At 49.6% G+C, this 15,559-nt stretch overlaps 1 protein-coding gene across 1 annotated transcript in view; it reads right to left on the bottom strand.

Moving 5' to 3' along the window:
• Window positions 1-11,305: 11,305 nt before the first annotated feature.
• GPSM1 (G protein signaling modulator 1) overlaps window positions 11,306-15,559 on the bottom strand; it is a 151,653-nt gene continuing 147,399 nt past the window's right edge. Inside the window, exons 13-14 of the mRNA XM_038745804.1 lie at window positions 14,437-14,645; window positions 11,306-12,967 (exon numbers count right to left, since the gene is read on the bottom strand). Of these exons, the coding sequence (XP_038601732.1) occupies window positions 12,743-12,967; window positions 14,437-14,645 (434 nt within the window). The 3' untranslated portion in view covers window positions 11,306-12,742. The remainder of the gene's footprint in view (window positions 12,968-14,436; window positions 14,646-15,559) is intronic.

Genomic DNA, 15,559 nt, shown 5'->3' with positions numbered 1-15,559 from the left:
CCTTGTCCCAAATGGTGCCCACAGTCTCATTTTACAGTTGAGGTAACTGAGGCACAGAGAAGTAAACTAACTTGCCCAAGGTCACACAGCAGACAAGACAAGTGGTGGAGCTGAGATTAAAACCCATGACCTTCTGACTCCTGGGCTGGAGCTCTATCCACTATACAGGCTGCTTCTCTAAACATTTGGCAAATGCCATTAAAAGACATACAAACGAAAAAAAAACCCCAAAAAGTCTCCATCAGAGGGGTTAGATGGAGGAAAAAAAATGGGTAAATTGAGAGCATTGCCTGGGAAAAGTCTGTTTAAAGTAGTCAGCTGCATTCTCTCCGTGGCTGCTGCAGCTGTTTTTCACTTCTCAGTGTCCAGATTTTACACCAGTTTGCCCAGTAGTCGCTGTCCAGGGAAGCAAACACAAATTAGAATGTTACAAATCCAGTGGTTTCGCACAGCACTGACTGCTTTTACTTTGTGAAAGCACTTGTTCACAACCATTAGGGCGGAAGGCGAGCAACCAGGTAAGAGTTACTTTTTCCGTATAAAGGCAGCTGGAGGATAATAATTGTGGTATTTGTTAAATGCTTATGATGTACCAAACTCTGTACTAAGCACTGGGGGAGATAAAAGATAATCGGATCCCACATGGGGCTCACCATCTGAGTAGGAGGGAGAACAGGTACTGAATCCCCATTTTGCCGGTGAGGGAACTGAGGCACAGAGGCCACATTGCAGACAAGTGACAGGGCTGAGATTAGGACTCTGGTCCTCTCACTCCCAGGGCTCGACTCTGGCCATTAGACTGCTTCTCTAATGCCCTGCCTTTCAAGATCCAGAATTATCTAATAATGATTGTGATATTAAGTGCTTTCTATGGGCTAAGCTTGGTGCTAAACGCTGGGGTAGCTTCAAGAGCAACCTAACAGATGTAGTCCCTGTCCCACATGGGGTGCACAGTCTAAGGGCGGGGGGGGACACTGAGGCTCAGAGGAATTAAGGGACTTGCCCAATGTGCCACACCAGGCCCGGTGCCCACTTTCAAGCTCAAACTGCAGGACTTTGAACTTAGAACGTGGATGCTGGGGCTTTAAAAGACAACCACTTTCGATACAAATCCTCCAGGGCTCCCCCAAGGATGGCTTCGTTACTTTCTGTAGAACCAGTGGGGTTAACGAGAAATCCTTTCTCATCAAAGTTTGGGGATTGTTTCATAAAGGTCTTGTAGCTCTCCTGTGTTTTTGCAGCTCTTCCAAGAGTTTAGCTGGTGCTCATCAGTGCTTATGGAGCTATCAGAGCCGGGAGGTGGCAAGAGTAGTTTTTTTCAGTATCCGGTGGGGAAATAGCTCAGGCTTCACAATGCTTCTGCATCCTTTGTCAATCAGTCGTTGGGCTTTATCGTGTGCTTACTATGTGCAGAGCACTGTACTAAGCACTTGGGAGAGTAAAATACAACAGAGTTGGTAGGGCACGTTCCCTGCCCACAAGGAGCTTGCAGTTCAGTGGGGGAGACAGACATTAATATAAACAAATACATTATGGAGATAATAATAATTATAATGATGGCATTTATTAAGCACTTACTATGTGCAAAGCACTGTTCTAAGAGCTGGGGAGGTTACAAAGTGCTCAGGTCCCACAGGGGGCTCATAATCTTAATCCCCATTTTACAGTTGAGGTAACTGAGCCACAGAGAAGTCAAGTGACTTGCCCGAAGTCACACAGCTGACAAGTGGCGGAGCCGGGATTTGAACCCATGACCTCTGACTCCAAAGCCCGGGCTCTTTCCACTGAGCCAGGGGTGCAAATCCTAGTGTGGGGTGATGGAGAAGGGAGTGGGAGAAGAGGAAATGAGGGCTTAGTCGGGGAAGGCCTCTTGGAGGGGATGTGATTTCAATAAGGCTTTGGAAGTGGGGAGAGTGAACATCTGTCATTTGGGAGTTGGATCTTGTGAACCTGGTGTGTTCTCTGCCCCCAAACTGAGTGATGGATTCCGTTCCTCGTGGCTCAATCTGCAGAGCGGTGGGTGATCACTTTCTTCTCTTAGAGAAAACTTAAGCGGTGGAACACAAACTACCCCTCGCTCGAAAGCGGTACCTTGACTCAGCCAGCACCTAGTATAAAGCGAACAAAGTCTCCAAATATAGAATCCGTGACATTCCAAAGTTCGCAGAGTTTCCCGCCTGTCAGAAAGTTAATTCCCACAACAGTTAGCATTTAAATCAAAACTCGAGATCCAAACCCACAAGTTTCCCTGGTGAATAATAATACTGCCAGTTTTTTAGGCAGGAGGTGGGGATCGGGGTTGCTGGATACCTTCTTGCGTAAAGAGACATTGTTTTCTTTCTCTCCGTATCCTGCTTCACCACCCTACCCACTCTCCTGCCCAGAGGTTATGCTATCTCCCCCTTCCAAGTCCTGACATTCCCTCTGGCTCTTTCCTTTATTTTCCAGGTGGGCAGGAGGGTAACATTTGGGTGGATTTACTGCCTCCCTTCCTCCCTGTCTCATCCCCAACTGGCCAGAATGCCTGTTTTGAAGGTGCTAAATTGGGTCAAGATGATGGGTCAAGAGAAGAAATGGGTAATTATAATCCTGAATAATTATATGACATTTGTTAAGCGCTTACTATGTCCCAAGCACTACTGGGGTAGATGTAAGCAAATCAGGTTGGCCGTGGTCACTGTCCCACATGGGGTAGAGGTAGTAGAATTGAATCCCCATTTCACAGATGATGAAATGGAGGCTCAGAGAAGTTTAGGAGACTGCCCCAAAGTCACACAGCAGACAAGTGGTGGAGCCAGGATTAGAACCCAATGCCCTCTAACTCCCAGGCCCGTGCTCATTCCACTAGTCCATGCTGCTTCTCTAACGATAGCATTTATTAAGCGCTTACTATGTGCAAAGCACCGTTCTAAGCGCTGGGCAGGTTACAAGGTGATCAGGTTGTCCCACGGGGGGCTCACAGTCTTAATCCCCATTTTACAGATGAGGTAACTGAGGCACAGAGAAGTGAAGTGACTCGCCCAAAGTCACCAGCTGACAATTGGCAGAGCTGGGATTTGAACCCATGGCCTCTGACTCCAAAGCCCGGGCTCTTTCCACTGAGCCAAGCTGCTTCTCTAATGGAGAAATGTCCCTGGGTGAGCTGGGCGATCCATGTCTTCCCCTGGCCGCCCTGACAACGCCACACTCTGTCCCTCACAGAGGCCAGGAAAAATAAGAGGAGTCATCTTACACACCCTATTGTTTTATTAACAATAGTAATAATAATAATTGTGGTATTTGTTAAGTGCTTACTATGTTCTTTTTGTTGGTTTTATCTTTTATGGTATTGGTTAAGCGCTTGCTATGTTCTAAGCACTGAGATAGGTATAAGATAATCAGGTCCCATACAGGGCTCACAGTCTAAGTAGGAGGGAGAACAGGTATTGAATCCACATTTTGCAGATGAGGGAACTGAGGCACAGAGAAGTTAAATGACTTGACCTAGGTCACACAGCAGTCAGGTGACAGAGGCAGGGTTAGAACCCAGGTCCTCTGGTTTCCAGGTCTGTGCTTTGTCCACTAGGCCATGCTGCTCCTATTATTATTGCCATTATTATGAAGTGCTTACTATGTGTCAAGCACTGTACTAAGTGTTGGTATAGATGCAAGACAATCAGGTCCCACATGGGAGTCTAAATGGGAGGGAGTACAGGTACAGTGAGGGAACTGAGGCACAGAGAACTGAAGGGACTTGCCCTAAGTCACACAGTTGATAAGTGCCAGAGCCAGGATTAGAAACCAGGTCTTCTAACTCCAGGGCCCGTGCTGTTTCCACTAGGTCACATTGTTTCCCGGTCCCAACAGGAGCACCTTTTATAACAGAAAATAAGGTGGACAGCTTTGGGTGAAAAAATCCAAGACCCAATTTAGCAGTTCTGTTCACGGGACCAGACTTAGAGATGGTGGTTCCAGCTAAACTTCCCCAGAGGCAACTGGGGTTATTTATGTCAGTGCTTTCACTCAAGATCAACATAAAGCCTTCAGTTTTAGTTTTCCTGATATCTGCCGCCCTCTCACCTTGTGCTTTGGCTGGCAATGTCCTCCTGTCTCCCCACGCCGAGCCCTCTCGTGGGCCCCAAGCCCCCATGGCATAGTGGATAGAGCCGGGGGTCAGAAGCTCGTGGGTTTTAATCCCGGCTCCTCCTCCTGCCTGTTGTGGGACCCTGGGCAAGTCATTTCACTTTTCTGGGCCTCATTTACCTCATCTGCAAAATGGGGATTGAGACTGTGAGCCCCAGTAGGACAGGGACTGTCCAACACGATTTGTTTGTATCCACCCATCACTTACTACGGTGTCTGGCACATAGTAAGCACTCAACAAGTACCGCAGCGATTATTATTATTCTTAGTTTAGGAAATGCCTTCCGCCTCCTTCAACTCTTGCTGAGTTACTGCCGCAGCCGCACTCCGGAACTGGCTTCTGTGGGAAGAGCGCTTTTGAGAAGCCAACTTAGAAAAGCTGCCTGGCCGCCTGTCAAATGAACCAGGCTGTGGTCCAGCCTCCATTTCTCGGCAAACGCCCTCTAAATTTGGCTTTGCGCTTGCCGCTGGAAGTCCACGGCGCCTCCCTTCCGGGCCCGGACCGCAGTTCCCCCTTTCTGCAAAAAGGCGTGCAACTTGCTCCCTGCTGCCTGAAACTTCGGGGTTTTTCCCTATCCATATAGTTAAACCGGGAAGCAGCATGGTCTAAATGGTTAGATCACAGACCTGGGAGTTAGAAGGACTTGGCTTCTGGTCCCGGCTTCACCGCTAGTCTACTGTGTGACCTTGGGCAGTACTTGTACTTCCCAAGCGCTTAGTACAGTGCTCTGCACCCAGTAAGCGCTCAGTAAATACGATTGAATGAATGAATGAAAGAATGAATGTGCTTTTAGTTCCCTCATCTGTAAAATGGGGATTAAGAGTGTGAGTCCCATGCAGGACAGGGACTGTTTCCAACCTGACAACCTTGTATCTACCCCAGTGATTATAATAATAATAATAATGATGGCATTTATTAAGCGCTTACTATGTGCAAAGCAGTGCCTGGCACATAGCACTTACCAAATTGCATTAAAATAATGCTTTGATGTGACCTGACAAATTTCACAAACTATTATCATAGTCTCATTGGAGTATGTGCTGAGCACTTCTTCTGTACCAAGCGCTGGGGTAGGTACAAGATCTTCACTTCGGACATGGTCTCTGTCCCATGTAGGGTTTCCAATTTTAGGGGGAGGGAGAAGAAGTGTTGAAATCCCCATTTTACAGATGAGGAAATAAATGTAGGTGAGAAGTGAAATGACTCACCAAGGTCACACAGCAGGCAACTGGTGGAGCTGGGATTAGAACCCAGGCCCCCTGGCTCCCAGTCCCAGGCTCCTTCCCTTAGGTCACCCTGCTTCTTTATTTGGGCCTCACTTACCTGTGAGCAGTTATTCTAGCCTGAATTAGAAATTGAATTTAGGAAATAATTGCATTGCTCTGTTTCCAAAGAATGGGGAGGGGTCTTCAATCTGGGGAGATGAGGGAAGTGGAAATGACACATCGCCCCATCCATGACTCTTGTCCCCTCCCCACCAATCCTGTTACCCTGAAACCCCCAGCCTCTCCTTTTTTTAGAATTACCCTTTCCTGCCTGGATCCACCAAAAGTGGTCAGTGGTGGTCAGGTTGGGGAGGGGGCAGTGGTCCTTCTCATCCCTGCCAGTCTCCTCTTTTTTTTTTTAATGTCCTATTAAGCACTTACTATGTTCCGGATACTGTACCATGCGCTAGGGTAGTTACAGGCTGATCAGGTTGGACACAGTTGCTGTCCCACCTAGGATTCACAGTCTTAATCCCCTTTTTAAAGGTGAGATAACTGAGGCAAAGAGAAGAGAAGTGACTTGCCCAAGGTCACACAGCAGACAAGGTCCTTCTGAGTTCCAGGCCCGGGCTTTAGATTCAGAGAGGCTGTAAAATGTGTTAAGCTCCTTTTAATGGGGGAAGCAGACTGGCATCTGCATTATTTTCCTTTCAGAGGCTCCACGTTGGAAGAATAACCGATTCAGCCTCTCAAGATGGTCTGTTGGCCATCAGGTGGTCCGGAGCCATTATTATGCATAGTATGAGGAATGTGAGGTGATGACACCTGGCTATCAATTAAAGTGAGTAGCAGCCTTGGGGTCCCCAGAGACGCGGAAAAATTGAAGCGGCATTCAGACCCTGTGTGTCTGCATAGACTGACAAGATGCGGAAAGTCACTGCTATCCTGAAACCTCCAGCCTGCCTCACCCGCCTTTTTAATAGTTGCTCCTCCCTGCTTGGATCCCCTGAAGGTGAGTGGCAGCCAGATTGAGGAGGAGGTGGTGGTCCCCTTCATCCTGCCAGTCTCCTCGTACCTCTTGGCACCCAGGTGACCCCAAAGTGCAGGAGAGTCTGGGAGCTGGGGCAGGGACTCCAGGCCCAAACATTATTTTCCTTTTCAAAGAGATGGCTACAGTGGGTTTGAGGTTTTCCCAGAACTCCGGGGGCACAGGTGTGAAGGTGCCCCTTCCTTCCTCTCCCCCTCGTCCCCCTCTTCATCCCCCTCATCTTACCTCCTTCCCTTCCCCACAGCACCTGTATAGATGTATATATGTTTGTACACATTTATTACTCTATTTATTTATTTATTTTACTTGTACATATCTATTCTATTTATTTTATTTTGTTAGTATGTTTGGTTTTGTTCTCTGTCTCCCCCTTTTAGACTGTGAGCCCACTGTTGGGTAGGGACTGTCTCTATATGTTGCCAACTTGTACTCCCCAAGTACTTAGTACAGTGCTCTGCACACAGTAAGCGCTCAATCAATCAATCAATCAATCATATTTATTGAGCGCTTACTATGTGCAGAGCACTGTACTAAGCGCTTGGGAAGTACAAATTGGCAACATATAGAGACATTCCCTACCCAACATTGGGCTCACAGTCTAAAAGGCTGTTACAATCAATACAATTGATTGATTGATTGATTGAGTTAAAGCTTTTAATCCCACAGGCAACAGGCGGGACTGAGTGCGAGAGGCTTCCCATTTGCAAAGACCAGGTCAGTTTCCTCTCTTCTCCTGTAAGAAGGCACTTAGGGCTTAGAAGTGGCAGACATTCTTCTTCTCACCTCTCCCTATTTTGTTTTTCCTCCGGTCCAAAAGTTCCTTTCTCAGAATAATGAGAGACGAGGGAAGTATTACTGTTTCAGTGGATCGTGCCTAATTTGGAAGTTTGAAGTTGGAGAGGATCCACCCATAGGGAGAAAAGCAAACTCTCCCCAAATAAGAAGCATCCTTGCTACAGGAGAGCAATTGATTGAGCACACCAAAATGATCTGGCTCCTTTCCCCTGGATAAAGCAGAGATCCAAAATCCAGTCTACTTTCCCTAGAACAGGGCAGAGGAAAGGATGAAGCAAAGCAGTGGAAAGAGCCGGGGAGGGCTTTGGCTTTTTTTTGGTTTCAGGTTCCAAGTGCGTCAGCCTTTCCCCAGCTTCTGGAGGGTTGAGTTGGACCCTTTTTGAATAATGGGAGTTCTGGTGGGGCTGAGCCCGTCTTTGGGCATCCCTGCATCCATCCAACCCACACTGGTGGGTGACAGAGGTGCTGCCGGATGCTTGTCTCCCCTCCGCCCTCCCGCTGTCCGCCTCTGAGGAAGGGGGACGGACAGATGGGCGGGATGGTTTGCTCTTCCGTTGCATCTCCAGCAAAGGGGGTGTGTGCACATGTGGGTTCGGAGAGGAGAAACTCTGATCAGCTGACTTGGCTGTTTAGTACGGTGCTCTGCACACAGTAAGCACTCCATAAATACGATTGAATGAATGAATGATAGCTTTTTTAAAAAAAAATGGCACTTGTTAAGTGCTTACTATGTGTGAGGCACTGTACTAAGCACAGGAGTAGATTGAAGCTAATCATGCCACTGAGCCACGCTGCTTCTATAGCCCTAGCGTATAGAGCACGGGCTTGGGAGTTAAAAGTATCTGGGTTTTATGTTGGTATTTATTAAGCGCTTACTATGTGCAAGGCACTGTTCTAAGCGCTGGGGAGGATACAGGGTGATCCGGTTGTCCCACATGGGGCTCACAGTCTTCATCCCCATTTTACAGATGAGGGAACTGAGGCACAGAGAAGTCTTCTAGACTGTGAGCCCACTGTTGGGTAGGGACTGTCTCTGTATGTTGCCAGCTTGTGCTTCCCAAGCGCTTAGTACGGTGCTCTGCACACGGCAAGTGCTCAATAAATATGATTGATTGATTGATTGAAGTCTCTATATGTTGCCAACTTGTACTTCCCAAGTGCTTAGTACAGTGCTCTGCACACAGTAAGCGCTCAATAAATACGATTGATTGATTGATGCCCCTTCTGGGGCTCACAATCTTAATCCCCGTTTTACAGGTGAGATAACTGAGGCCCAGAGAATAATAATTATTATTATTATGTTTTTTTAAGCGCTTACTATGTGCCAGGCACTGTACTAAGCATTGGGGTAGATACAAGCAAATTGGATTAGACACAGTCTCTTTCCCACATGGGAATCACACTATAAATCCTCATTTTACAGATGAGATAACTGAGGCCCAGAGAAGTGAAGTGACTTGCCCAAAGTCACGGAGAAGACAAGTGGCGGAGCCAGGATTAGAACCCAGGTCCTTCTGACTCCCAGTTTGGTGCTCTATGCACTGGGCCATGCTGGTTCTCTTACTTTGGTCAGGATTGGTGGAGGATTGCCTCAGTGAGGCTGGAGAGTCTCTGCAGATTTTGTCTCCCAGATGTTCTGCTTCCCGCTTTTGAGTAGGTAAACTGAGAGCTAGTCATCATCAATCGTATTTATTGAGCGCTTACTATGTGCAGAGCACTGTACTAAGCACTAGTCCTAATAATAATCACTGTGGTAGTTGGGAAGCACTTACTAAGTACGAGGCACTGTACTAAGCAATGGGGCGGATAAAAGATAATCAGGTTGGATGCAGCCCCTACCCGGCAAGGGACTCACAGTCTAAGGGGGAGGGAAAACAGGTATTTCACCCCCATTTTACAGATAGGGAAATGAAAGCCCAGAGAAGTTAAGTGACTTGTCCAAGGTCACCCATCAGGTTGGGAACCCAGTATTTTTTTTTTTTTGTAATGATATTTGTTAAGTGCTTACCACTGTACAAAGCCCTTTGGTATATACAAATTAATCAGGTTGGGCACAGTCCACGTTCCACATGGGGCTCACAGTCTTAATCCCTATTTTGCAGGTGAGGTATCTGAGGCACAGAGAAGTGAAGTGACTTGCCCAAGTTCACCCAGCGGACAAGTGGAGGAGCTAGGATTAGAACTCAGGTCCTTCCGAGTCCCAGGCCCGTGCTCTATCCACTGGGCCACACTGCTTCTCCGTACAAACTACCGCACGGCAGTCACTGGGGAGGGGGCACTGCAGTCGTCCTTGGGAGGAACGGCCTCATTCCAGCTGGGGGATGGGAGAGGAAGGGAGGGGAGAGGAGGGTGGTTGATTTCCATTCTTGCTGACACGTATTAGACCACAAAATACTTTATTAAGCACAACCCCCTCTACCCAAAGCGGTATTTATATACCAATACATATATATTAATTCATTTGGCAGATATTTTATTCCTTCTTTTAGAAAAAAAATGTACCTCCTGGTTTGGAAACTACCCATCGATGACATTAGCAAATGCATGGGTAAAAAATAAATAAGCAAGTACATTCAAGTATATGGCAATGACTCAATGTCTCTCTAAAAGCAGGGACACCCCCCCCACCCCTCCCAATCCCAGATCCCTCTCTGTGCTGTTTGTCCTGATCCCGCCGAAGTGGCTGGTCATATGGTCTCCGTCCCTCAGGCGGACTCTTCTTCATCAGCCAGATCGCATCCACGAGACTCCGGCCGCTCCGTTCCCTCTCGGGAGGGCTTTTTGTCCCTTTTCTCCCTCCCCCACCTCCCACCCAAATGCTGGTCTGTCAGTTTCCTGGGCCCGTTGCTCTTAAGGTTGAGTCTCGAGGTACCAGGGGCTGCCTGCGAGTGCTGGGAAGGTCCTGATACTATGCAAGAAAGTAGTGGGAATCAGAGAGAGCTGGAAAGGAGGAGCACTGGAAACCGTCAGTCATCAAACTGGGGCCCGGGTCGATGGAGATTCGGGAATATCAGAGCATGGAATCCGGTCCCCAGCTCCTCAGAGTGTATGGGCAGGTGGGGCCTCTGCCTTGGGATTTCCGCTACCCCCTGACTGTAGGTTGTAAGCTTGTTGTGGGCAGGGAATGCGGCTACTAGCTCTGTTATATTGTACTCTCCCAAATGCATAGTACAGTTCTTTGCACACAGTCAGCACTGAATAAATACTACCGAGTGATCGATCGGTCCATCCAAAAGCCCCAGGGGGAGATCACTGCCCGAGGCCTGCCCCTTCCAATTCCCATCTGGTCTCGGGAGGCTATCAAAGTCCAAACTGCAAGGAGGAGATGCTCCCAGCCTTGCCCAATGGCGAGTCTGATCCAGTTCATGTCATAGGAACAATCTGTCAGGGATGGCAGTTGGGTGGGGAGAGATCGTGTTTTATCTAATTCAGGTGGGAGGCCCCCCTGTATACACTTGTGCTTGAAGTTCCAGCTCGAGGGAGTCTATGTGTGGGAAACAGTGAATGGGGAATGACCATCTAAAGGACCCAGAGATGACCTTGTTTAACAGCGGGACATTTACGGTCTGATGGAAGGGTAGGAGAGCTCTGGTTGACTTCAAGTCCAATTCTTTCAGTCAAAGGCTTGGGTCTTCTGTATTCCGGAGGAACCTAGTCCACTAGCCTCCTTTCAGGTATCCGGCCTCTGGGTTTCAGAATGTCTGAAGTTCACGTGACGAAGCCTGAGTGCTTTTTTTCCATCAGGAAAAGGAATGTTTTCAAGATAGAGGTCGGTGCCGAGAAGCCCATGCCATCTCCAGCCCGGCTATCAGAGAGAAGAACTTAGTCATCCCCTGGAAAAACACGTGGTTTGGTTTGTATCAGGGGAGAGAAGGGAGGGTCTTAACAGTTCAGGGCTCTCTTGCATACCCTGTGCTAAATGTGCTCTCTCTATCTTGGCAGCGCTAGGTAGTAGGGGGGACTACAGGGCCAGAGGGAGGCTCACTGGGGCTTCTGAACACCCCTCTTGCTTTGCTGACTGTTTCGAGGTCTGCCTCGGGCATGGGAACAGAGGTGGCCATAGTGGCTGCAGAAGATGTGGGGCTGGGGCTGAAGCCTTTAACGCAAAGTCGCCCCTCTGGGTCTCAGTGATTTTTCAAATAAGTTACCCCCGTCCCCGCCCTCCCAGCTTTGAAAGTTACAGAAGCTCCGGAAAGCTTTGCGGACTGGTAAACACATACTTGATCTGCATTCCTCTGCTTTAAAACTGTCCACACAGATTTATTACTTTAGCGTTGAAACATTTGTGGAAGTTTATGCTCAGCTTTGCTCTCCAAACACTTAAAAAAAAAAAGGACCACTGAAAGAGGACACTTCTTTTGTTTCACATTCAGATTGAAGCTTTCAGATTTCTTCCAAAAAATGGATGGACAGCCCAGTTGGCTTAGCTCCCTCTCCTTTCTGTAGAGCACCAGGAAGCTGCCCGCCCCAGGCTTGATCTAGGTGCATGGGTTGGGGTTCAGGGGGAGGGGTACTGTTTTCTAGGCCCTCTGGTCTATTACTTATGTGCGGCTGCGGCCGCTGTTTCACATATAGGAACCTCTCTGGGCCTGGGATTATCCCAGGTGCAAAAATCCATCAAAATAGCTGCCATCGAGAAAGCAGCTGCAGCCTCACTGGAGTTGGACCCGAGACTTGGAGAGGTGGCAGATGGATCCCGGGCCACAGAAACACTAGCCATGGAGCTAGCCCGGGATTCCTCAGGTAGCATGCTTAAAGCATCCTTTCCCCCAAAGGGAAACACTCCCCAGCTTCAGCGTGGCAGGTGCAGTGACCCTGGAAGTTTCACATTCTATCGGGCACAGGAGAGGAGCTCTGCGGGCTAAGGGCACGCCGTGCGGGGCACGGCAGGAAGTTTGAAGGGCGTGATGCCACATTGCTATTTTTCAGGTTGGGACGTGGAAGTGAGAGACTAGTGCCAGCGGTCCCATGCCAGATCTGCCGTAGTCTGGGTGTCGAGGGAAAGTGGGAGGGTGTTCCCTGGTCAGGTGTGGGCAGAGTTCCAAGAAAATCCTGGCTGCCGGCTTGCCTGGGACACTCTTCTGTTCTAATCACTGAAGAAAAGGGGAGGGAGATGGAACATCCCCAGTGCACTCGGGCACTGGACAGAGTGGGGAGGGTGCAAAATTCCTTCGGGCGTGTGGGAAGGGGTGTTGTGCGGGGGAAGGGGAATGTCCCTCCACTGCCCAGGGTCAGCCGATTAATTGTTGCTCTGATGTCTCTTAACTTAAGCTCCATCCGGCCCGCCTCTGACCCCAGATATGCCTGAGCGGTGTTGGTAGCTGCCCTCAGCAAGACACGACACCCCCGCCGGGGGATACAAAGCTACAGGGGATCCTCCGCTTCTCCAAGATCCCAAGATACGGCACCGAGGAGGTGACCGCCGGGCAAGTGGGTGGGTCTAAACATGCCTCGTGCTCAGGGGCTCCTCAGCAGGGGAGTACCAGGAAGGTCTTGGAAGGTCTTGGAGCCATCTGGATGTCTTTGGGGTGTCTTTGTTGCTGTTCCATGGGGCGGGTAGTGGGGGGAATCTTAGCTGGCACTGGGCCTCCGCTGTTGTGGGGCCTGAGATTCCCCACTCTCCTCCTCCTCCTCGTCATCCTCCTCCTCTTGGCTGGAGGCCAGGTCCACCCTCTGCTCATCCATCCGCTTGGCTTGGACCCTCTGGATGAGGCTGAAGAAGTCTTCGTCGGGCATGGTGGGGCCCCGGGCGATGGCGTCCGGGGGGGCACAGCGCTGCTCGTCGATCCGGGATGACTGGGCCCCGGCAAGGAGAAAAAGCTAGAGTTAAGACGTTTCCCGTGTGTAGACGGCGGGATGGGACCGCTCTCGATCCGCCGCTGTCCTCAGGGGGAGCGGGGGACACGATAGGGGAGGACTCGTCCTCCCCCACATCTGAGCGAGTTAAGGTTTTCCTTCAGTGGTAACTGTGCCTTGGCTTAGCCTTGCTGATGACCCCCTTCCTGTCTCTCTTCCTTGGGGTGAAGTAATAATAATAATAATAATGATAGGAACTGTGACATTTGTTAAGTGCTTACTATGGGCCGGGCATTGTGGTGGATACAAGCAAATCGGGTTGGACGCAATCCCTGTCATACATGGGGTTCACAGTCTTAAACCCCATTTTACAGATGAGAGAACCGAGGCCCAGAGAGGTGAAGGGACTTGCCCAAATGAAGGCAAGTGAAGGGACTTGTCCAGTGGCAGAACTGGGATTAGAACCTAGATCCTTCTGAATCCCAGGCCTATGCTCTATCCTCTAGGCCACATGAGGTGATCTGGTTCGCAGATGGATGTACCTCCTTTCCCCCTGGTTCTGGGCCCTCGGGGTCCTTCTCCCCTTATGAGGTGGGTGGAAGATTGTTAGCTTCCTCTGCCCCTCGGGCCTCCTCACCTGTCTCCCAGCAGCTGCTCTCCCAGGGGGTCCGGCAGAGAGAAGGGGACCCTAAGGAGTCAGAGCAGCAATCACCCCAATCAATAGCATCACTGCAAAGAAAATGGTTCAGCCGCCTATGGCCCTCCCACCAAAAAAACAAAAATCTGGGGCATTACATGGAGCCCATGTTATTAGCTAGCCACTAGCCGGCCCCTGGAAATTGCTACTCTCGAACATCTGGTCGGCAACCCAGCATCCCGGAGGGACCGAGAAGCAAATTCTCGGGGGCCTTGGAAAAGGAAACATCTCCTTACATCTGACCCGCCCTCAGCTGGGGTCAGGGAGCAGACAATCCAACCCGACCGAAGCCGATCCCCGATTCTGGTAAGTGAGCCTTGTCTCCATTAGTATCTGCTTCATTTTTTAACTCTCTAAGTATGATTTATGGGAAATTAAGTTGCGGTGTAGTTTTGGAGCCATTTCAATGTAAATTGTCTGAAACAGGAAGGGAATGCTTACTTTATTCAGTTTAAAATGATAATAAGCTATTTAAACGGGCAGGGGAATGTGACAGAACTATATTTTAAACTCCCTGGTACGGGTAATGGGTGGGACATGATTAAATAATATAAAGTGTATAAGAGTAAATCCAGGTGCTTTTGGAGACTCTGTTCTGAGCTCCAGGGGGTTCTCTTGGCGGCCCCCATTTCTGTCTCTGGGTAGGAAAGAGAGTGGCCAAAGGTGGTCATCTCTGGATGAGGGGATTCAGGGGGCGGAGCAAATGGGGACCCTACAGAGGTGTCTGTTCTTTGAAAATGGGGGAAGGTTGCGGAGGGGTGGGGGTTCCTACCTGGCACTTCATGAGCATGTTGAAGAATTCATCACCGGGCTCCTGAGCGTCCCCCTCCACCCGCAGGTGGCCTAGGTTGTTGTGGGTGATCCGCAGGCCGGGGAGGCTACCCACGTTGGCACGCTGGTCATCCAGCCGGCGGCTCTGGGAACTGGCAATGAGGTCAAAAAATTCCTCCGTCTGGGGAGACGCCATCAGGGAAGACTGAGCTGTAGGTGGAGGATGGTGTGAGAGAGATGTTTCGATCGATCGGTCAATCAAGAAGGGGGAATTATTGAGCGCTTACTGTATGCAGAGCACTGTACTAAGCGCTTCAGAGAGTACAGCCTAACAGCGTTAGTAGACACATCCCCTGCCCACAACTAACTTACAGACTAGAGTGGGAGACAGACATTAATAGAAATAAATAACAGAAATGGACATAAGTGCTTTCGGGCTGAGGGAAAGGAGAATAAAGGGTGCAAATCAAGTGTAAGAGCAGTGCAGAAGGGAGTGGGAGAAAAGGAAATGAGGGCTTTGGCAGGGAAGGGCAAGAGGGCGGGGGAACAGAGTCAACCTAACCCCTTGTTGAAGGGGTCTCAAGCTGGATGCCCTCCCCTCTCCCCAGCCTTCACCAGCCTCTCCCTTTCAGTCTGAGCATACCACTCAGTCCCAGAACCCACTTTGTGGGTGGTGGTTAGAGTAAGGGACACCGCCATCTCTTTCCAAACACATCCAAGAGGTGTCCTCGAGACCTAGATAGTCTAAGGGCACCTGAGAAAGGAAGCCTCCCTGGGGTGGAGGAAAAGCAACGGATGCAACTGGTGAAACTCTCAGGCAGAAGGGAATGGGCTGGTGCCACTGAGCAGGCTGAGGGAGGCATTGATTTCCTGAGCCACAGCTTCCTTGGATCCAATCGATCTTTCAGCCTTTATCAGATTACTTCCACATCTGCATCAGAGCCCCTGATTTGGTCCCGGAGGTTAGGCAGGTAGGAGCCCAGAAAGAACTGTGATGTAACAGGCCTTTCTCTGGCCCTGCCACCTCTGGGTCTCCATAGGCGAACAGTTGGGAACAACGGGCCTGGAGGCCTCCAGGTTCACCCCTGTAGGACACTGAGAACAGAACACAAGTGGCAAAGTGG

Source organism: Tachyglossus aculeatus, chromosome 4 (assembly GCF_015852505.1).
Source record: "Tachyglossus aculeatus isolate mTacAcu1 chromosome 4, mTacAcu1.pri, whole genome shotgun sequence".
Lineage (NCBI taxonomy): Eukaryota > Metazoa > Chordata > Mammalia > Monotremata > Tachyglossidae > Tachyglossus > Tachyglossus aculeatus.
The sequence above is the reverse complement of the archived record's forward strand: the minus strand, read 5'-3'. Positions and strand labels throughout refer to the sequence as shown.